The 21993-nt window shown below is 52.0% G+C and overlaps 1 protein-coding gene across 1 annotated transcript in view; it reads right to left on the bottom strand.

Annotated features, from left to right (window-relative positions):
• GALK1 (galactokinase 1) overlaps window positions 1-16134 on the bottom strand; it is a 31859-nt gene extending 15725 nt beyond the window's left edge. Inside the window, exons 1-3 of the mRNA XM_075349617.1 lie at window positions 15956-16134; window positions 13072-13261; window positions 12641-12760 (exon numbers count right to left, since the gene is read on the bottom strand). Of these exons, the coding sequence (XP_075205732.1) occupies window positions 12641-12760; window positions 13072-13261; window positions 15956-16099 (454 nt within the window). The 5' untranslated portion in view covers window positions 16100-16134. The remainder of the gene's footprint in view (window positions 1-12640; window positions 12761-13071; window positions 13262-15955) is intronic.
• Between the last annotated feature and the right edge of the window lie 5859 nt (window positions 16135-21993).

Here is a 21993-nt window from a genome sequence, read left to right as displayed (position 1 = left end):
ACAGAAATTCAGCCCAAGAATGACTGAGGTATAACAGACTAAAACTAGAAAGTGTGACCGGCATCCATGCTACATCACCCTAAGAGAAGAGAGATGGTCAGATGCAGAGTCTATGGCTACACAGCAACATTTGTCAAGTGACAGTAGTTGTCTGACAAGTAGTGCAACCAAAATTATCTATGCGACTTGATGTCTCGCAATTATTTTAGAGCCTTAATTTTGTGTCAGGTAACTCACATGTTGCATGCATCCAAGCATATGGTGAGTCGTGTGCATCTTGCAACAGAAAATACAATACATTTGAAAAGATATGTGACTGTAACAGTAGGTCGTAACACAACACTATAGGGTATCGTTACATCTAATGAGTGGCTGTGATCCGTCACCATGTAGCCCTAGTGTTACTAAACACAAATCAGATGATCTAGCCAGTCAGTACATTGGCCAGACACAAAAGTGGACATTCCCTTAAAGGGGTTGTCCAGTCGAAATCCATAAATATGCAGACTTATGAATCCTCACATCATACGCACTGTGCGCTGTGAGGCTTCCTCAGTCCAATATGAATACTTCAGACCAGAGTCTGACTATAGTGCTGCGGCCTCGCTCAAAGTATAGAAAGTATTAAATGAGCCTGCCTCTCTCGTCAGATTCTGGCCGGCAGTATGTATATCGGCTCATACACCGGAGAATCCTCACAGCGCACAGTTGCTGCAGACTAAAGGGGGCTTTACACGCTACGATATCGTTAATGTTTTGTTGTCGGGGTTAGTTGTTAGTGACGCACATCCGGCGTCATTAATGATATCGCAGCGTGTGACACTGACCAGCGACCTTAAGCGACCTCAAAAATGGTGAAAATCGTTCTCCATGGAGAGGTCGTCCCAAACGCAAAAATCGGTAAGGGTTGTTTATCCAGGTGGTTCATCGCTCATGCGACAGCACACATCGCTATGTGTGACACCGCAGGAGCGAGGAACGTCTCCTTACCTGCCGCCGGCCACAATGCGGAAGGAAGGAGGTGGGCGGGATGTTACGTCCCGCTCATCTCCGCCCCTCCGCTTTGATTGGCTGGCCGCTTAGTGACGTTGCGGTGACGTCGCTGTGATGCCGAACGTCCCTCCCCCTTGAAGGAGGCATTGTTCGGCAGTCGACGCCGACCAGGTAAGTATGTGTGACGCTGCCATAGCGATAATGTTCGCTACGGCAGCGATCACAAACAATCGCATGCGCGACGGGGGCGGGTACTTACACGCTCGCTATCGCTACAAATTGCTAGCGATATCACTACCGTGTAAAGCCCCCTTAAGGCTATGTGCCTACGGGACAATGTACCCGCAGATTTTGCTACGGAAAACCTGCGGATTTTCTAGATATATCCGCAAGTTCTAGCAATTACAGAAACTCTCCATGTTACCCTATGGGACATGGGTAGTGTGCATGTCCATGCTGCGGTATGTGCAGCTGCAGAATATGCTGCGGATGTCCCACAGCTGCACATAACCGCATGTCAATTTTTCATGAGCAAATACCTGCGGAATTCCCGCTCCTCCACTATGGAGATACAGGGCGGGACTTCCTCAGGTATTTACGCACTTGTCCTGCAGGTTTACCGCAACAACTCCGCACATATACCGCAGCAATGGATAGATGCGGATTTCGGGGAGAAGCTGAGATATACCTGCGGACAAACCTGCGGAAAAGTCCACGAGTACCTTGTCGCGTGGGCACGCACATAGCCTAATGGATTTAGACCGGCCAACCCCTTTAAAGGCCTCTTTCACACGTCAGTTAAAAAACACACGTTTTTCACTGACGTGTTGAAGACTCATATGGCCCTCAGTGTGCCATGATTTTGGCACACGTGTTCTCCGTGTGCTATTAGTGATAGCACACGGAGATCAGGCACTTATACTCACCTGTCCATGCTCCTGCTGTCCGAGGTGCTGATGTATACGGCTCTCCTGTCTTCGGTGGCTGCTGTTACTTCCAGGTAGTGGTGCAGTGAATATGCATGAGCGTGATTAGGTGGCCTGGAAGCAGAGACAGCAGCGGCCGGAGTCAGCATCACTGGAGACCGGTGAGTATAAAAAAAAATTTTAATTCAAGGATACGTGTTTTTTCTGATACGTGTTTTACGGACATCAATAATGGCAGAGAAAAACGGACTTGTCTCTGCGCAGAACACACGGACAAGCGTGTACGCCGCACGGCGACCCGGTCAGTGAAAAATCACTGATGTGTGCGCAGACCCATTTACATTAATGGGTCTGCGTAAGTCCGTGGTTCTGGTACATATAAAAACAGTAAAATACGTACTAGAATCACCGATGTGTGAAGGGGGCCTAAGGATGGTCTCGATCACAGCTTTTCTTTGACAAATCACCTAAGCAGTATTTGACGCAGAGATAATGAGCGAAAGCCAGAAGTGGATACAGAAGGGTAGAGAAGTGCAAGCCCTTCCTTTATGTAAATCACCCATTCAATTTAGATCTGCTTCTGAGCAAAAGATGCCAGCAGCCTAGCCGCTGCAAGAATGATGCCAAGACGCCAGAGAAGCAGCTTCTGAAGGGAAAATATGGTAAATATGCTGGAGTCTTAAAGGGAATCTGTCATCAGGTTTTTCTCCACCTAATCTGAGAGTAGCATAATGTACAGACAGAGACCCTGCTGCCATGTAGTCAGGGCTGTATTTTGCCTTCGTGCTGCCCTAGGCACTTTGAGTGGTCGCGCCCCTTAGTGACAACGTAAAACTGAGTTTTCGCACACGACCTCTGTTCAAGGCAGATCTACTCTGTAGCACACTTTAAAAAGTATCAAGAAACGAAGGGTACTAACCCCCCCCCAATGGGGATCACCACGGGCACATCAAAACATAGCATGAGTATAAAAAAAATATTCCCACCACACCGTCCCCACTTATATACTGTGACTGTGACACTGCCCCTAATAAACACCACACTGCCCTCCCTTATAAATTATACCCACCACACCTTCCTCAATTATGAAATATGATCTGCACATTGTGAGGAGGGAGCAGCATGATGTGAGGACAATGTCCCATGCATGCTGCCCCCTCCTCACAATGTCCCATGCATGCTGCCCCCTCCTCACACTGTCCCATGCATGCTGCCCCCTCCTCACAATGTCCCATGCATGCTGCCCCCTCCGCACAATGTCCCATGCATGCTGCCCCCTCCTCACAATGTCCCATGCATGCTGCCCCCTCCTCACAATGTCCCATGCATGCTGCCCCCTCCTCACAATGTCCCATGCATGCTGCCCACTCCTCACAATGTCCCATGCATGCTGCCCACTCCTCACAATGTCCCATGCATGCTGCCCCCTCCTCACAATGTCCCATGCATGCTGCCCCCTCCTCACAATGTCCCATGCATGCTGCCCCTTCCTCACAATGTCCCATGCATGCTGCCCCTTCCTCACAATGTCCCATGCATGCTGCCCCTCCTCACAATGTCCCATGCATGCTGCCCCCTCCTCACAGTGTCCCATGCATGCTGCTCCCTACTCACAGTGTCCCATGCATGCTGCTCCCTCCTCACAGTGTCCCATGCATGCTGTCCCCTCCTCACAGTGTCCCATGCATGCTGCTCCCTCCTCAGTGTCCCATGCATGCTGTCCCCTCCTCACAGTGTCCCATGCATGCTGTCCCCTCCTCACAGTGTCCCATGCATGCTGCCCCCTCCTCAGTGTCCCATGCATGCTGCTTCATCCTCACAGTGTCCCATGCATGCTGCCCCCTCCTCACAGTGTCCCATGCATGCTGCCCCCTTCTCACAATGTCCCATGCATGCTGCCCCTCTCCATGAGCTCCTAATGCTGCCTTCCTCTTTTCCATAATGAGACCTTCATGTTGCCCCACTCATGCTAAGACCACCACACTAACGCTTATGCTGAGACCCCCCCACACACACTACCCCACTCTTGATATTGACTCCCCTACATTGCTCCACTCCAAACTGATCCCACACATGCCGCCCCTTCTCCATAATGAGCTCCCAATGCTGCCCCCCTCTTATTCTGAGTCCTTACACTCCCCCCACCCAATCGATTTTGTCATTGCACTATCCCTCATCCCTTGTCCTCTGTCTCTAGCATTAGCCCCTCTCTCCCACTCCCCCCCAGCATCAGCCTCTCTCCCCCAGCATCAGCCTCTATCTTCCCTCAGCATCAGCCTCTCTCCCCCAGTCTCAGCCTTTGCCTCCCCCCAGCCTCAGCCTGCCCCAGTCTCCGCCTCAGCCTCCCCCCAGCCTCAGCCTCCCCCCAGTCTCCCCCCAGTCTCCGCCTCAGCCTCCCTCCAGCCTCCCCCAGTCTCCGCCTCAGCCTCCCTCCAGTCTCAGCCTCCCTCCAGCCTCCCCCCAGTCTCAGCCTCAGTTTCCCTCCAGCCTCCCTCCAGTCTCAGGCTCCCTCCAGCCTCCCCCCAGTCTCAGCCTCCCTCCAGCCTCCCCCCAGTCTCAGCCTCCCTCCAGCCTCCCCCCAGTCTCAGCCTCCCTCCAGCCTCCCCCCAGTCTCAGCCTCCCTCCAGCCTCCCCCCAGTCTCAGCCTCCCTCCAGCCTCCCCCCAGTCCCAGCCTCTGCCTCCCTCCAGCCTCAGCCTCTGCCTCCCTCCAGCCTCCCCACAGTCTCAGCCTCCCTCCAGCCTCCCCCCAGTCTCAGCCTCCCCCCAGTCTCAGCCTCCCTCCAGCCTCCCCCCAGTCTCAACCTCCCTCCAGCCTCCCTCCAGCCTCAGCCTCCCTCCAGTCCCAGCCTCTGCCTCCTCCAGTCTCAGCCTCTCTCCAGCCTCCCCCACGTCTCAGCCTCCCTCCAGCCTCCCCCCAGTCTCAGCCTCCCTCCAGCCTCCCCCCAGTCTCAGCCTCCCCCCAGTCCCAGCCTCCCTCCAGCCTCCCCCCAGTCCCAGCCTCTGCCTCCTCCCAGCCTCCCTCAGTCTCAGCCTCTGCCTCCCTCCAGCCTCCCCCAAGTCTCAGCCTCCCCCCAGTCTCAGCCTCCCTCCAGCCTCACCCCAATCTCTGCCTCCCTCCAGCCTCCCCCCAGTCTCAGCCTCTGCCTCCCTCCAGTCTCAGCCTCTGCCTCCTCCCAGCCTCCCCCAGCATCAGCCTCCCTCCTCCCAACAACCCTCAGCATCAGCCTCCCTCCTCCCAACCTCCCCCAGCATCAGCCTCCCTCCTCCCAACCTCCCCCAGCATCAGCCTCCCTCCTCCCACCCTCCCCCAGCATCAGCCTCCCTCCTCCCAGCCTCCCCCAGCATCAGCCTCCCTCCTCCTAGCCTCCCCCAGCATCAGCCTCCCTCCTCCTAGCCTCCCCCAGCATCAGCCTCCCTCCTCCTAGCCTCCCCCAGCATCAGCCTCCCTCCTCCTAGCCTCCCCCAGCATCAGCCTCCCTGTTCCTAGCCTCCCCCAGCATCAGCCTCCCTCCTCCCAGCCTCCCCCAGCATCAGCCTCCCTCAGCATCAGCCTCACTCCTCCCTCAGCCTCCCTCAGCATCAGCTTCCCTCCTCCAAGCCTCCCCCTCCCCCTCCCAGCCTCCCCCAGCATCAGCCTCCCTCAGCATCAGCCTCCCCCAGAATCAGCCTCTCTCCTCCCAGCCTCTCTCTCCCCCAAGCATCAGCCTCTCTCCTCTCAGCCTCCCTCTCCCCCCAAAGCCTCTCTCTCTCTCCCCACCCTCCCCCCAACCTCAGCCTCTCTCTCCCCCCAACCTCCCCCCCAGCTTCAGCCTCTCTCTCCCCCCAACCTCCCCCCAGCCTCAGCCTCTCTCTTCCCAGCCTCCCCCCAGCCTCAGCCTCCCTCTTCCCAGCCTCCCCCCAGCCTCAGCCTCCCTCTTCCCAGCCTCCCCCCAGCCTCAGCCTCCCTCTTCCCAGCCTCCCCCCAGCCTCTCTCTTCCCAGCCTCCCCCCCAGCCTCTCTCTTCCCAGCCTCCCCCCAGCCTCTCTCTTCCCACCCTCCCCCCAGCCTCTCTCTTCCCACCCTCCCCCCAGCCTCTCTCTTCCCACCCTCCCCCCAGCCTCTCTCTTCCCACCCTCCCCCCAGCCTCTCTCTTCCCACCCTCCCCCCAGCCTCTCTCTTCCCAGCCTCCCCCCAGCCTCTCTCTTCCCAGCCTCCCCCCAGCCTCTCTCTTCCCAGCCTCTCTCTTCCCAGCCTCCCCCCAGCCTCTCTCTTCCCAGCCTCTCTCTTCCCAGCCTCCCCCCAGCCTCAGCCTCCCTCTTCCCAGCCTCCCCCCAGCCTCTCTCTTCCCAGCCTCCCCCCAGCCTCTCTCTTCCCACCCTCCCCCCAGCCTCTCTCTTCCCACCCTCCCCCCAGCCTCTCTCTTCCCACCCTCCCCCCAGCCTCTCTCTTCCCAGCCTCCCCCCAGCCTCTCTCTTCCCAGCCTCTCTCTTCCCAGCCTCCCCCCAGCCTCTCTCTTCCCAGCCTCTCTCTTCCCAGCATCCCCCCAGCCTCAGCCTCTCTCTCTTCCCAGCCTCCCCCCAGCCTCTCTCTCTCTTCCCAGCCTCCCTCTCTTCCCAGCCTCCCCCAGCCTCAGCCTCTCTCCCCCCAGCCTCCCCTTGCATGATTATAGTGGACAAAAAGAGGCATCGCAACCATCATCAACTAACCTGTAAGGTGCCCATACATTCTAGGCTCTGCCTTATCTGCTCAGCTGCCGGCTGCCCTGCTCTGGTGATTATCCTCTTCTGCCGGCTGGCTCCAGCTTCAGACGCGTCCTCCTCCGCGGCGTGTGTTGTCTGCAGCATTGGACGCTGCAGCACGGGGCAGTCAGCCGATTGTCGCGCCCGCGCGCCTCTGACCCCGGAAGTGCAGGCGATGGAACTTCCGGGGTTAATCAGCTCACTATGCCTGGCGCCCGCTGTGTATTTAAATAGACAGAACTGCGCCTCTCCTCCCTCCCAACCCCCCCCCCCCCCCCCCGAACACAGCCGAGTGTAACGGAGGGAGGGACGGGGGGCGGGGATGTAAAAAAAAAAAAAAAAAAAAAAAAATTTATATATATTTATATATATATATATATATATATATATATATATATATATATATATATATATATATATATATATATATATATATATATATATATATTTGTTTTTGCTGCCAGAAAGTGCCGCCCCCCGCAACGTGCCGCCCTAGGCACGGGACCACGGGTGCCTAGTGGCAAATACGGCCCTGCATGTAATCCTCTATATCCATGTGTATAACCCAAACACCACCAATGATTGTACACTGTAAATAGGCAAAAAGCTGCCAATCAGTGGTGTGAGTGTGTTTATATAGAGATCAGCATTCAGAGAACTGCTATATCTGCAGCAGATAGAACATTTTATGAGTGCAAGAAGCCTAGTACATGACACATAGCTAGAATCAGGGTCTCTGCCCCTAAATCATCCTACTCTCAGTGCTAATGCCAGGCACTGGGAACTGTGGTGGAGACTCTGTTAGAACTAGAGAAGGCGAGTACAGTTCGGTTGCTTTTTCTTTATAGCAAAACTGCAGTCAGGGCTGAAATTTAAGTGAAAGAGAACAACCCCTTTAAGAGCCATGTGCTTGAGCTCATGGGAGCCCAGTTCTTTAGGCGTTATAGCTCACCCATAAATGCTTTCTTTAAATAGTAGCATTTATGGATGATCAAGCCAGATCTAACATTTTACAAATATTGCATTACTGTGTGCTTTATTTTCTGCAGCGAGTAGGACTGAAATACCTTTACTCAATAAATTGGGAGTGATCAATACCGTAGCCAACGAGGGGGCAAATGGAAGCTTCCACTGTGGCCCCTCACTAGGAGGGACCCACCTGGAGAAACCGCTACCACTCTTAACTGTATTTCCATGTGTAGCTTGCTGATACAATTGACCTTAGTGGTAGAGTACGGAGACTGCTCTCCATTCTGTAGTCTGCCGGGTGCTTTAGCCTGTGGCCCCCATACCAGCAGGATGATGAATTGGGTGAGGTGGGGGCACTTTAACAACCTCCTATATTACTGGCGAGAACACATCAACGCATTGGCCTCCCATACCTTGCCGCTGTCGGCCAGTGAACTTGTTTGGTGACAATATGAGATTTTAATTAGTACTTGTGGTGTGACTGTGGGGGAATAAAATTGAGGGGGGGGCTCTCAAAGTGTGGGGGCCTCATACAGTCTAGGTAAGGATATAATGGGGGGGGGAACAAAGTGTGTGGGGTCCTCATACAGTCTAGGTAAGGATATAATGGGGGGAACAAAGTGTGTGGGGCCTCATACAGTCTAGGTAAGGATATAATGGGGGAACAAAGTGTGTGGGGCCTCATACAGTCTAGGTAAGAATATAATGGGGGGAACAAAGTGTGAGGGGCCATCATATAGTGTGGGGGCCGTGGGCTCCTCCCACTGTGTAGCGGTATGATGCTGGACCCTCCTACAGTGCATAGGGGAGTTGTGGCCCCCCTCACTGTGCATGGGGCAGCCATGGCTCCCGCTCACTGTGGAATGGGGAGCTATACACTGAGAACTCAAAGGACATCAATAAATGTAAAGTGGGCACTAAGGCTACTTTCACACATCCGGTTTGAGCCGTGCGGCTCAATCCGGCTGTGAAACCTATGCAACGGATGCGGCGTTTTTACATGCGGTCGGTCCGTTTTTTTCCGGTTGCGGCACGCTACTGAGCATGCGCAGTGGAAAAAACCGCATGCGGCGGCCGGATGCGGTTTTTTCCGCATCGCGCCGCATCCAGCATCCATAGGCATGCATTGAAAATGCGCCGCAGCGGCCGGATGCGGCGCGATGCGTTTTTTTTTTGCCGGAGCAAAAAACGTTGCAGGGAACATTCTATCCGGCCGCCGCATCGGCTAAATCTGCCGCATGCGGCAAAAACCGGACCGAACGCAAGCCCCTGCGGCACAATACGGCACTAATGTAAGTCCTGCAGAATGCCGTATTGTGCCGCAGAGCAAAAATCCGGATGTGTGAAAGTAGCCTTAGAGGGGAAAATGTAGCACTGTATTCTAGGGTACTTGTAAAGAGCATTAATATTTTATAGGGAGCAGTTTCACCATCTACAGGGCACAAAGGAGGCATTTTGGTTTGAAAGGGGCACATTATGTGGAGCACTTAGAGAAGCCCTGTTTTGGTGCCACACAGCAGGTTCAGTAATAGGGACACATACAGCTGCAGCAGTTCAGCATTGGGGTGACAGCAGAATGAGGAGTTTGTGCAGGTTGGGAATAGATGGTGAAGGTGAAGGAGATGTGACGTTAAGTGTCTGTTTTGCAAACTGTGCAGACGAGTTGGTGCTGGAAGACGCTATATTATTATAGTGGCATTTATTCCATGGTGCTTGACATGTGAAAAAGGGGCATACATAGACAAGTATAATAATCATGAACAATACAAGGCACAGACTGGTATAGGAGGAGAGAGGATCCTGCCTGCGAGGGATCCCAGTCTACAGGGGATGGGTGAGGATACAGTAGGTCAGTGCTGGTGAACCTACGGCACACAGAGCCCTCTCTGTCGGCACACGCATCGTTACCTCAGCCACTACCGCTTTAAACTACTGGCGCAATCTCGCTGGTAGTTCAAAGTTCTGTCTGAGCGGAGGAGACATTATTCCTTGCTCCGATACTCCTCTCCTAGGTCGCAGGCCTAATGTCTAGGAGACATCGGGAACGTCATTAAGTGCAGTGCCATTGCATAACGACATGCGGCGCCAGCGTCATGACATGTGGCCGTGCGGGAACTGGGAACCCGGCGGCGACCAGTGGTGGACCGGGTGTTATAAGGAGAGTTGTTTTTTTTTTAAACTATGTGCAGTGCAATGGTGGCTCATATGTACCAGGATGGGGAACCTATATAGGGGAGCTTATATGTACCAGTATGTGGCCGGAATGAGGGACATATATGATGGTTCATATGAAACAGGATGCTGCCAGGATGGGGGACATATATAGGGACTCAAATGAACCAGGATGCTGAACATATATGGGGGCTCAAATGAACCATCATGCAATCACGATGGGGGACATATAGGGGAGCTTAAATTAACCAGGATGCAGCCAGGATGGCGGACATTTACCAGTATGGGGGACATTTACCAGGATGGTGGACTCATATGGGGGCTCATATGTACCAGAATGCTTCCAGGATGGGAGACATTTACCAGTATGGGGGACATATATGAGGACCCATATGTACCAATATGTGGCCAGGATGGGGGACATTTACCAAGATGGGAAACATATATGGGGGGCTCATATGGGGGACATTTACTAGGATGGGGAATATACAGTACTGACCAAACGTTTGGACACACCTTCTCATCTCTAGAACAACTGTTAAGAGGAGACTTTGTGCAGCAGGCCTTCATGGTAAAATAGCTGCTAGGAAACCACTGCTAAGGACAGGCAACAAGCAGAAGAGACTTGTTTGGGCTAAAGAACACAAGGAATGGACATTAGACCAGTGGAAATCTGTGCTTTGGTCTGATGAGTCCAAATTTGAGATCTTTGGATCCAATCACCGTGTCTTTGTAGAAAAGGTGAACGGATGGACTCTACATGGCTGGTTCCCACCGTGAAGCATGGAGGAGGAGGTGTGATGGTGTGGGGGTGCTTTGCTGGTGACACTGTTGGGGATTTATTCAAAATTGAAAGCATACAGAACCAGCATGGCTACCACAGCATCTTGCAGCGGCATGCTATTCCATCCGGTTTGCGTTTAGTTGGACCATAATTTATTGTTCAACAGGACATTGACCCCAAACACACCTCCAGGCTGTATAAGGGCTATTTGAATAAGAAGGAGAGTGATGGGGTGCTACGCCAGATGACCTGGCCTCCACAGTCACCAGACCTGAACCCAATCGAGATGGTTTGGGGTGAGCTGGACCGCAGAGTGAAGGCAAAAGGGCCAACAAGTGCTAAGCATCTCTGGGAACTCCTTTAAGACTGTTGTAAAACCATTTCCGGTGACTACCGTATTTTTCGGACCATAAGACGCACTTTTTTTCCCCCAAATGTTGGGGGAAAGTGGGGGGTGCATCTTATGGTCTGAATACAGGGCCTCGGGGAATGAGGGTGCTGCGGTGGAGTGGGTCATCGGGGGCACGAGCAGGCTGTAGCAGCCTGCCGTGACCACGTGGACCCGCTCATTTAATATGCATGCCCATCCTCCCGCCCATCTCTCAGCGCTGAAGCTGGCACTGACAGGTGGGCGAGATGATGGGCGGGGGATAAACAGCCGGCCCGCATGATCACCCCTTGCAACTACAGCCTGGAGTGATCATGTGCGGCTGTATTCACTGCTCCCCGCGCATCATCATCAGGGCGGGGGGCAGTGAATCAGTACACATTACTCACCGTTCCCCTGCAGCACCACGATCTCCTCCTGTCTCCTCCGGTCAGCTGACTTGCGGGGAGACTAGCGCCACGCACAGCGATGACGTCATCGCTGTGCACACGTGTCCACACGGGACAGACAGGAGGAGATCGCGATGCTGCAGGGGAACGGGGACGGCTCCACTCAGCGGCGCTGCCACTGACATAGACGATAAGAGGAGCGGTGCTGCAGAGAGTGAGGTGAGGTAAGGTGAGCATGAACGTTTATTTTTTTTTTTTTTATGTGCCACAGGATGCGGCCATACATCAGGATGATGGGGGTTTGTTATGAGCAGCCTGGGGAGTACGTGAGCAGCCTGGGGAGTACGTGAGCAGGACGGGGAGTATATGAGCAGGACATTACCCCATAAGTGTCAGCAGCAGATCCTCGCCCCCTAAGTGTGTCATGACCACATTTTTTGCTTAAAATTTTATTTTCCTCCTCTAAAATCAGGGTGCATCTTATAGTCTGAAAAAATACGGTACCTCTTGAAGCTTATCAAGAGAATGCCAAGAGTGTGCAAAGTAGTAATGAAAGCAAAAGGTGGCTACTTTGAAGAACCTAGAATGTAAGACATATTTTCAGTTGTTTCACACTTTAAGTATTTTATTCCACATGTGTTAATTCATAGTTTCATAGTTTTGATGCCTTCAATGTGAATCTACAATTTTTAGAGTCATGAAAATAAAGAAAACTCTTTGAATGAGGTGGTGTGTCCAAACTTTTGGTCTGTACTGTATATGAGGGCTGAAATGTACCAGGATTGAGGACATATACAAGAACGGGGCTATGATGGGGACATCTATATCAGGATGGGGCAATGATTCTTACCTCTTTACCACGATGGGTCCATGATGTGGAGAAATACCAGGCTATTATGGCGACAATATCGGTATTGGTATAGATTTTTCTTTTCAGCAACAGCCCGGTCATCTGCTGTACCCACGATTAAGGGGCGCCACAGTAGTTGTACACATGGTTACCTGGTTAGGGGCCCACTCAAAAAAGTTTGGTATAAACATACGTCACGCTTGCAAGTTTGTCACACACAGTGTCCTTTGCAGCGTTCATGCGAAGTGGCTGCGTTGCCGTTTCTTGCCGTGTTCCTGGTAGAACCAGAATGTTTTTTGCAGCAATATTGGAAAATCACCACAAAAATGCATTAGTTTGCTGCAATTTTCTAATATTAGAGCAATTGCATTTACAGTTCTATATTGATTACAGCAATGTGGCTGCAACATGTGAATGCAGCCTTTATATACAGAATATGCTTGTTCTAACCTGGGCACAGCTGTTGTAAGAAGGTATAGGAAGCCACTTCTAGAGATGCAGAGCTGGACAGACCTCCGCCCAATGGCACACTGGTGGCAATCACTGCATTAAATCCAGGAATGGGGCCAGCTGAGAAAACAAAGGAAACTCATGACATACAGGAACTAAACGTACTCCAGGACAGAAGCAGTCAGAAATACAGAATGTCGCGAATAGAACACCGGAGGTGGCCAGGGGAGCGATGCCGGTGCCCACCTCTGCTGGCAGCCCTTTATATGAATGCCCATGCAAGTAATACATACAATCGCCCAATTCGCTACATTAGGCAGATTGTTAACAGTCTGAGCTGATTGGAGGGAGGGGGAAGTCTCCCCCATTACTAGAAACTGCGGCAATGTTTATGTCAATCACACTAATCATGACCTCTCTCGCCGGCTTACCTCTGTAATGCTGAATAACCCCTTTCACATAGTTAGCCCATTTTGGCGCTCCAGGGGTTAGAGGTCGGTCCACCTTTGGTGCCTCAAACTCCACTTTATGCGGCTCATCGGCCCCCTCTGCTGTAGTAACAATGCATATCCTTCCATCCTCCCGGGGGCTTCCTACTATGACTGTAATAAGAGGCAGGGCCTGCATGGAGACACAGTGAACAGCATGTATCATGTCAAGTCACACCCACCCCACAATAATCCCCTTCCATTACTCTACGACAGGGGTAGGGAATGTCCTACGGAACCCGGGCGTGTCAGTGCTCGGGCCGCCGCAGTCTTGCTGGCCGCCGGCCCTTTAAATCCCCACCTGAGCTGCTTGTGCTTACCAATGGGCTCTCTCGCTGGCCAGTGCCAGAGTGCTCAGGACTTACTTTGTGGGCGGGTTTAGCGCTCTGTGCTTCTGTCCCACAGCAGCTTCATCGCTTCCAGCAGTGTGTGCCCGCTCTCCGGCGCTCTGTGCCCCCCTCCGTGCCATGTGCAGCTCCTAGTGCTGTATGCCACCCCCAGTGTTGTGTTCCCTCCAATGCTGTGTACCACCCCCAGTGCTGTGTGCTCCCTAGCGATGTCTGTGCTCTGCAAGTGCTGTCCATGCCACCCAGTCTCATCTTAGTGATGCCGGTGTCCCCCGAGTGAGGTCTGTGACACCCCCTCCAGTGATGGTCTGTGACCTCCCCTAGTGATAGTCTGTGACCCCCCCCCCAAGTGATGGTCTGTGACCCCCCCCCCCAAGTGATGGTCTGTGACCCCCCCCCCCCCAAGTGATGGTCTGTGACCCCCACCCCCCCAAGTGATGGTCTGTGACCCCCCCCCCAAGTGATGGTCTGTGACCCCCCCCCCAAGTGATGGTCTGTGACCCCCCCCCCAAGTGATGGTCTGTGACCCCCCCCCCAAGTGATGGTCTGCGACCCCCCCCCCAAGTGATGGTCTGCGACCCCCCCCAAGTGATGGTCTGCGACCCCCCCCAAGTGATGGTCTGCGACCCCCCCCAAGTGATGGTCTGTGACACCCCCCCCAAGTGATGGTCTGTGACCCCCCCCCCCAAGTGATGGTCTGTGACCCCCCCCCCCAAGTGATGGTCTGTGACCCCCCCCCAAGTGATGGTCTGTGACCCCCCCCCCCCAAGTGATGGTCTGTGACCCCCCCCCCCCCAAGTGATGGTCTGTGACCCCCCCCCCCCAAGTGATGGTCTGTGACCCCCCCCCCCCAAGTGATGGTCTGTGACCCCCCCCAAGTGATGGTCTGTGACCCCCCCCCAAGTGATGGTCTGTGACCCCCCCCCCAGTGATGGTCTGTGACCCCCCCCCAAGTGATGGTCTGTGACCCCCCCCCAAGTGATGGTCTGTGACCCCCCCCCAAGTGATGGTCTGTGACCCCCCCCCAAGTGATGGTCTGTGACCCCCCCAAGTGATGGTCTGTGACCCCCCCCCCAGTGATGGTCTGTGACCCCCCCCCCAGTGATGTCTGTGACTCCTCTCCAAGTGATGTCTGTGACCCAGTGTCAAGTTTATGCCTCCCAATGATGTCTGTGCCCTATCCTCTATTGTGGTGTATATGCCCCAGCACTTATGCCCACTGCATCAACAATGTGTGTGTTATTTTGAAAAAGGTCTAAAATGGACCAAAGCGTCAAACATCTTTGTTACACACACTTTCTTTTTGATTGGAATAAAATATTTGTTTTCACCTGCAATTTTTGAGTGCCAGATTCTTTGTGTACAGTGAAAGGGTTGGCACACTATCTGTGCACCTACAAAACTGAGTGCCGTTACGTCTTCTTTTCTATTGCTAATCCCTGCCTAACTGTTCTAGCCTATAGTAGCATACATAGTGATCTTTAGAAAAAAGTATTTCTAAAGATCCCATATGATATGCTAATTAGGCCAATGACTAGTCGCAAGGGCGTTCGTTCCCTTGGCTAGTCGGCCCCCTTAGCATGTAAGCATGCCCCCTGTGGGCGTGCTAACATGATAATGAACGCGCAGTATCAGAGGATGGTTGTGCTCACCTCTATGCTGCCATCGCAGGACTGCGGCTCAGTGCGCATGATTCTGGACTTTCAGTCAAGGGCACTACACGATTTTGAAGCCAGGACTAGTACACCCGGCTTCATAGTGCGCATGACCGAAAGTCTGGGATCATGCGCACTGACCAAAATCCAGCATCAAGCACGATGGTATCAGAGAGGTGAGCGAGACCATCCTCTGATCCTGCGCATTCATTAGCATGTTAGCAAACCCACAGGGGCGTGCTAGCATGCTATGTTGGCTGGCTAGCCAAGGGAAATAACGCCCTTGCGACTAGTCCCTGGCCTCATTAGCATACTGTATGATCAAGGATCTTTAGAAATCCTTTTTCTAAAGCTCTCTTTATCTATGCCAGTGTATACAGGGACGGTCAGGCAGGGATTAGCAATATACACCCAGAACTGCTCGTGGTTATAGGTGCATATTGCTCCTGACAGGTTCCCTTAATCTTGAGCATACACAATAGCAGACTGCCACGCAGCAGGTTACACATAACACTGCCCAGCCAGAGTCTGCTGAACAGGGCTGTCCTGGTGATGGGTCATAATGAGTTTTCACTGAACAATCCCTTTAAGAAAACTCCATGCATATTATAGCCATATTTGATGCAGTTACATCGCATCATGCATTACATGGGTGGAGTGGTCCCGGCACTATTCTACACTATGGCTGACAGGTTGCTTCCTGCTGCCTGGACCTGCTCCATTGCGGAGTCCCTAGTGCTGTGGAATAAACGCAGCTGTCATGTGACCGCCCTAGTCACGTGACCCGACCCTCGCACTGCGCTCGGTAGGTAACGCATTCCTCACCATGGGCAGCACGAAGCCCCCGTTATAGTCCGTGTGCTCCCCGATAAGGTTCACCCTGCCGGGAGCAAACACTGCGGTGTGGGGCTCCCTCCCGCCGAAGGTCTCTGCATACACCCGCCGGGCTTCATCCTCAGGAGCTGCCATTACAGCGCTGAGCGAGCGCACTTCCGGGTGTCTGCTGACCACGCCCGCTTGTAGCACGTGACCTACTCCGAACCTGCTACTAGTCATCCGGACCGGGGCCTGTGCAGCTTCGCACCTTACTGCTGGGCACATAGGGGGAACAGCACTACTGACATACACCGGACTATTCACCAGACATTATATAATAGAGAATTGCCATGTTTAGGATTTTCTCTGCTTAAAGGGGTTGTCCACTACCTGGAAAAAAACTCAGGTATTAGATTTCACCATGTAAGAGCAACACCACCTGTACTCACGTCTGGTGCAAGTGCCATTCCACAATGTCATCTCAGGATGTCCCAGGGCTCACCTGACATTGGCTGCAGGGATCACATGACATAATCAGTGGCCACTTTGCTGTCGCTTCCCTCATTTGAAAGAAGTGAGAGCTGTGGGTGATGCACAGATGATCCATAAAGATCCATTTTTGTTTTTATACACCTATAAAGTTGAATGGGCCAATCTCATCCATGACTCAGAAGAGAATGGTGCATGCGGTTACTCAGTTAATTGAAAGAAAAAAAAAACCCCTATTAATTTCCATTGGCCATTCTGCTGTTTACGAGGCAGCACAAGTCTATGTGCCCACGGCACAACGTACTCGCGGATTTTGCCGAAGAAAACCTGCAGATTTATCTGGATTTTCTAGATAAATCTGCAGGTTTTAGTAAGTACAGACACTCTCCATCTTATCCTATGGGACATGGGGAGTGCAGTGTCCATGCTGCAGTATGTGCGGCTGCGGAATATGCTGCGGATGTCCCACAGCTGCACATGACTGCATGTCAATTATTCCTGCGGAAATATCTGCGGAAATCCCCCACTATGGAGATAGAGGCTGGGACTTCCGCAGGTAAGGCTACTTTCACACTTGCGTTCAGTGCAGTCCGTCACTATGGAGAATAGCGCAGTCCGTTAACGCACTGCGCTATTCTCCATAGACTTGTATGGACGACGCACTGTAACGCAAGTGTCAGCGTTGTATCCGCTGGACGACGCAGCGTTGTTATTTTGACGCTGCGCCGGGCGGATGGAACGCTGCATGTAACTTTTTTTGAGCAGCGGAAACCTTTATTTTTCACTGCGCATGCTCTTTTTTTTTTTTTTTAATCACAAACTTTATTTTATTTCTCGGTGGCCGAACGTTCAGCTGAGCGCTCGGCCGCCGGCATGTCAGGGTGCTCAGCTGAGCGCTCGGCCGCTGGCATGTCAGGGCACTCAGCTGAGCGCTCGGCCGCCGGCATGTCAGGGCACTCAGCTGAGCGCTCGGCTGCCGGCATGTCAGGGCACTCAGCTGAGCGCTCGGCCGCCGGCATGTCAGGGCACTCAGCTGAGCGCTCGGCTGCCGGCATGTCAGGGCACTCAGCTGAGCGCTCGGCCGCCGGCATGTCAGGGCACTCAGCTGAGCGCTCGGCTGCCGGCATGTCAGGGCACTCAGCTGAGCGCTCGGCCGCCGGCATGTCAGGGCACTCAGCTGAGCGCTCGGCCGCCGGCATGTCAGAGCACTCAGCTGAGCGCTCGGCCGCCGGCATGTCAGGGCACTCAGCTGAGCACTCGGCTGCCGGCATGTGAGAGCGCTCGGCCGCCGCCTATTAAGAGCGATCAGCTGTTCGTTCACAATAGTCGGCTGCCGGTACTGTAAAGAAGAAAAAATAAATAAATAAATAACGCTTTCCGTTATTTTGTACGATCCGTAGCATTGCGTTGTGCCACTATATGCAACGCATCCGTTACACAACGCAATGCTACGGAAGCCGTCCAACGCAAGTGTGAAACTAGCCTTAGTCACATGAATGTCCGCAGATTTACCACAGATATTTCGCTGGAGTCCCGCAGCGATGGATAGCTTCTGATTCCGGGAGCTGCTGCGGGAAACCTGCGGACGTACCAGCGGATATACAGTGCCTACAAGTAGTATTCAACCCCCTGCAGATTTAGCAGGTTTGATAAGATGCAAATAAGTTCGAGCCTGCACACTTCAAACAAGAGCAGGATTTATTAACAGATGCATAAATCTTACAAACCAACAAGTTATGTTGCTCAGTTAAATTTTAATACATTTTCAACATAAAAGTGTGGGTCAATTATTATTCAACCCCTAGGTTTAATATTTTGTGGAATAACCCTTGTTTGCAATTACAGCTAATAATCGTCTTTTATAAGACCTGATCAGGCCGGCACAGGTCTCTGGAGTTATCTTGGCCCACTCCTCCATGCAGATCTTCTCCAAGTTATCTAGGTTCTTTGGGTGTCTCATGTGGACTTTAATCTTGAGCTCCTTCCACATGTTTTCAATTGGGTTAAGGTCAGGAGACTGACTAGGCCACTGCAACACCTTGATTTTTTCCCTCTTGAACCAATCCTTGGTTTTCTTGGCTGTGTGCTTTGGGTCGTTGTCTTGTTGGAAGATGAAATGACGACCCATCTTAAGATCCTTGATGGAGGAGCGGAGGTTCTTGGCCAAAATCTCCAGGTAGGCCGTGCTATCCATCTTCCCATGGAAGGGATGGTATTCTTGGGGTCGTATGCAGTGCCATCCAGTCTCCAAACGTCACGTGTGTGATTGGCACCAAAGATCTCGATCTTGGTCTCATCAGACCAGAGAACCTTGAACCAGTCTGTCTCAGAGTCCTCCAAGTGATCATGAGCAAACTGTAGACGAGCCTTGACATGATGCTTTGAAAGTAAAGGTACCTTACGGGCTCGTCTGGAACGGAGACCATTGCGGTGGAGTACGTTACTTCTGGTATTGACTGAAACTAATGTCCCCACTGCCATGAGATCTTCCCGGAGCTCCTTCCTTGTTGTCCTTGGGTTAGCCTTGACTCTTCGGACAAGCCTGGCCTCGGCACGGGTGGAAACTTTCAAAGGCTGTCCAGGCCGTGGAAGGCTAACAGTAGTTCCATAAGCCTTCCACTTCCGGATGATGCTCCCAACAGTGGAGACAGGTAGGTCCAACTCCTTGGAAAGGGTTTTGTACCCCTTGCCAGCCTTGTGACCCCCCACGATCTTGTCTCTGATGGCCTTGGAATGCTCCTTTGTCTTTCCCATGTTGACCAAGTATGAGTGCTGTTCACAAGTTTGGGGAGGGTCTTAATTAGTCAGAAAAGGCTGGAAAAAGAGATAATTAATCCAAACATGTGAAGCTCATTGTTCTTTGTGCCTGAAATACTTCTTAATACTTTAGGGGAACCAAACAGAATTCTGGTGGATTGAGGGGTTGAATAATAAATGACCCTCTGAATAAACTTTTCACAATTTAAAAAAAAAATAAATAAAAAAAGAAATAACATTCTTTTTTGCTGCAGTGCATTTCACACTTCCAGGCTGATCTACAGTCCAAATGTCACAATGCCAAGTTAATTCCGAATGTGTAAACCTGCTAAATCTGCAGGGGGTTGAAGACTACTTGTAGGCACTGTATCTGTGGGTACAGAGTCCCATGGGCACATAGCCTAAGGGTCTTAGCAATCAGAGCATTTACATATTGTATGTAATTTATACACCAGAGATAATGATCGACTGAGTGGGACGCTGCAGTTTCTATTATAATATTTACCCCCAGAGTTGTATGTGATGCAACAATCCACAAGATCAGATGACGCCATGTGGCGTCTGATCTCACCCTATGGCTGGGTTTACACAACTGTATTCTCTCCATCAGAGACAAATGGCCCGTTATGCTAATCACACTTTGATCAGAGTGGGAACTGGTTTTCTCATAAAGAAAAGAAAAAGGTTCTATGTCACAATTCTTCCAGTGCATCTTGGATACAATAAGTGACTCCTGCACTATGGATTCTGGTCATGTTGAGCTGTAGGTGTGTTGAGTGACCGTTTAGTCGTCCAATCTTATATTGGGAGGTGCTGGGCTTCTTCAGGGGTTCCCTGTGGTTGGTGATTGCCTATATACTTAGGTGAGCAGTTAGCCCCTGATCACTGTCAGTCGAAGTGCTCTGTGCGCCCCCCCTCCTTCTCTCCCCGCTCCCTCTAAGCGTGCATGCTTCCTCCCTCCCACTGAGCACACGTTCTCCCTCTCCCCCTGCACGCTCACACTTCCTGCATGCACGCGCTCTCACTTCCTGCGCCCAGTCACTCACTTCCTGTGCCCACACTCTCTCTTTCTCCCTGCCTGTGCGCTCTCTCTCCTCTGATCATTGCTGTCAGACCTTAGACCTCCTCTGACTTTCCGTTTTTCTTGCCCCATGCTCTGATCTGCTATCCTTCTGGTTTTCTGACCCTGGACTGTGACCCGATTATACCTCTGTTTACCCCCTGTATCCACAATGTGCTCTCCTGGTATCTGGCTCCGGAATTTTCTCCACCCTCTCAGCCATAAAAATCTGACCGCACTTGGATGGCATCTGATTTTTTTTCCCATGGACCCATAGACTTGCATTGCTGATTTTGACTCGACACTCAGATCAATATCTGACACGTCTGTGTACTTTTACGTGGATGTCTCATTATTATAGGTACCAGGGCTATCCAAGAAAATTTCACATATTACCCGAAACTTTGCCGACATTGATGGCCGATTGCCGCACAATTTTTTCACAGTCAGGCTGCTCCCTCCATCACCGAGGAGAGGATTAGAAGCCACGGAATTGACCACATGCAAATTTGTGACCTGCCAGTAACTCCAGTGTTTCATGGAGTGTGTCACAACTCAATACAAGTCTATGAGAGCCTTGTTCTTGCTCTCATAGACTTGTATTTGGAGCTTGTAACGTCTGACTTGCAACCAGTCAGAGGATACTGTCATTAGATGGCGCAACAGGACCGAAGTGGCGTCGGTAAACTGAAAATGTCCGAAGGTATGTAACAGGGGGTTTTGATTTAAAGAATCACTCCAGTGATCGAAAAAAAAATGCTGGAGTGATGTTTTAACGGAAGTCAAAGTGGGTATGGTGGCGCTATGTATGAGAAAAACACATCATCCAGCATAAAGAATTCTAAACCTATATAGGGCTAGAAAAGGATATTCTAAATAAACCAATATCCAACCTAGACCACTAAACATACAACTAGATATTAATTCCTCATCCACTCTAGAACGATAGTATTCCTCAAATTTTCCTAGCACTGTTCCCTACAAGCCGTGTGCTCTGCAAAAGGTAGGCACAGTAAAGGCCGCATTACACTCTACGACATCACTAAAGCGATGTAGTTGGGGTCACGGAATTTGTTACGCACATCCGGCCGCTTTAGCGATGTCGTTGCGTGTGACACCTATGAGCGATTTTGAATCGTTGCAAAAACGTTCAAAATCGCTCATCGGTGTCATGGGGGTCCTCTCCCAATTATCGTTGCTGCTGCTTGTACGATGTAGTTCTTCGTTCCTGCGGCAGCACACATCACTATGTGTGACACCGCAGGAGCGACGAACATCTCCTTGCCTGCGGCCACCGGCAATGAGGAAGGAAGGAGGTGGGCGGGATGTTACGTCACGCTCATCTCCGCCCCTCCCCTTCTATTGGCCGGCCGCTTAGTGACGTCGCGGTGACGCCGAACGCACCTTCCTCTTGAGGGAGAGATTGTTCGGCAGTCACAGCGACGTCGCAGAGCAGGTATGTGTGTGTGACGCTGCCGTAGCGATAATGTTTGCTACAGCAGCGATCACCAAATATCAGCCGTACGACGGGGGCGGGTGCTATCTCGCTCGACATCGCTAGCAATTGCTAGCGATGTCGCAGCGTGTAAAGCGGCCTTTAGGGTATGTACACAGCATTTTTTCCAGGTAGGCAAATCTGACAAGGTTTAAAAGGAATCTGTCACCAGGTATTCCCCATCTGAGAGCAGTTTAATGTAGAGGTAGAGACCCTGATTCCAGTGATGTCACTTACTACGCTGTT

This window comes from Anomaloglossus baeobatrachus, chromosome 5 (genome assembly GCF_048569485.1).
Source record: "Anomaloglossus baeobatrachus isolate aAnoBae1 chromosome 5, aAnoBae1.hap1, whole genome shotgun sequence".
Classification (NCBI taxonomy): Eukaryota; Metazoa; Chordata; class Amphibia; order Anura; family Aromobatidae; genus Anomaloglossus; species Anomaloglossus baeobatrachus.
This window is presented reverse-complemented; position numbering and strand designations above follow the sequence as displayed.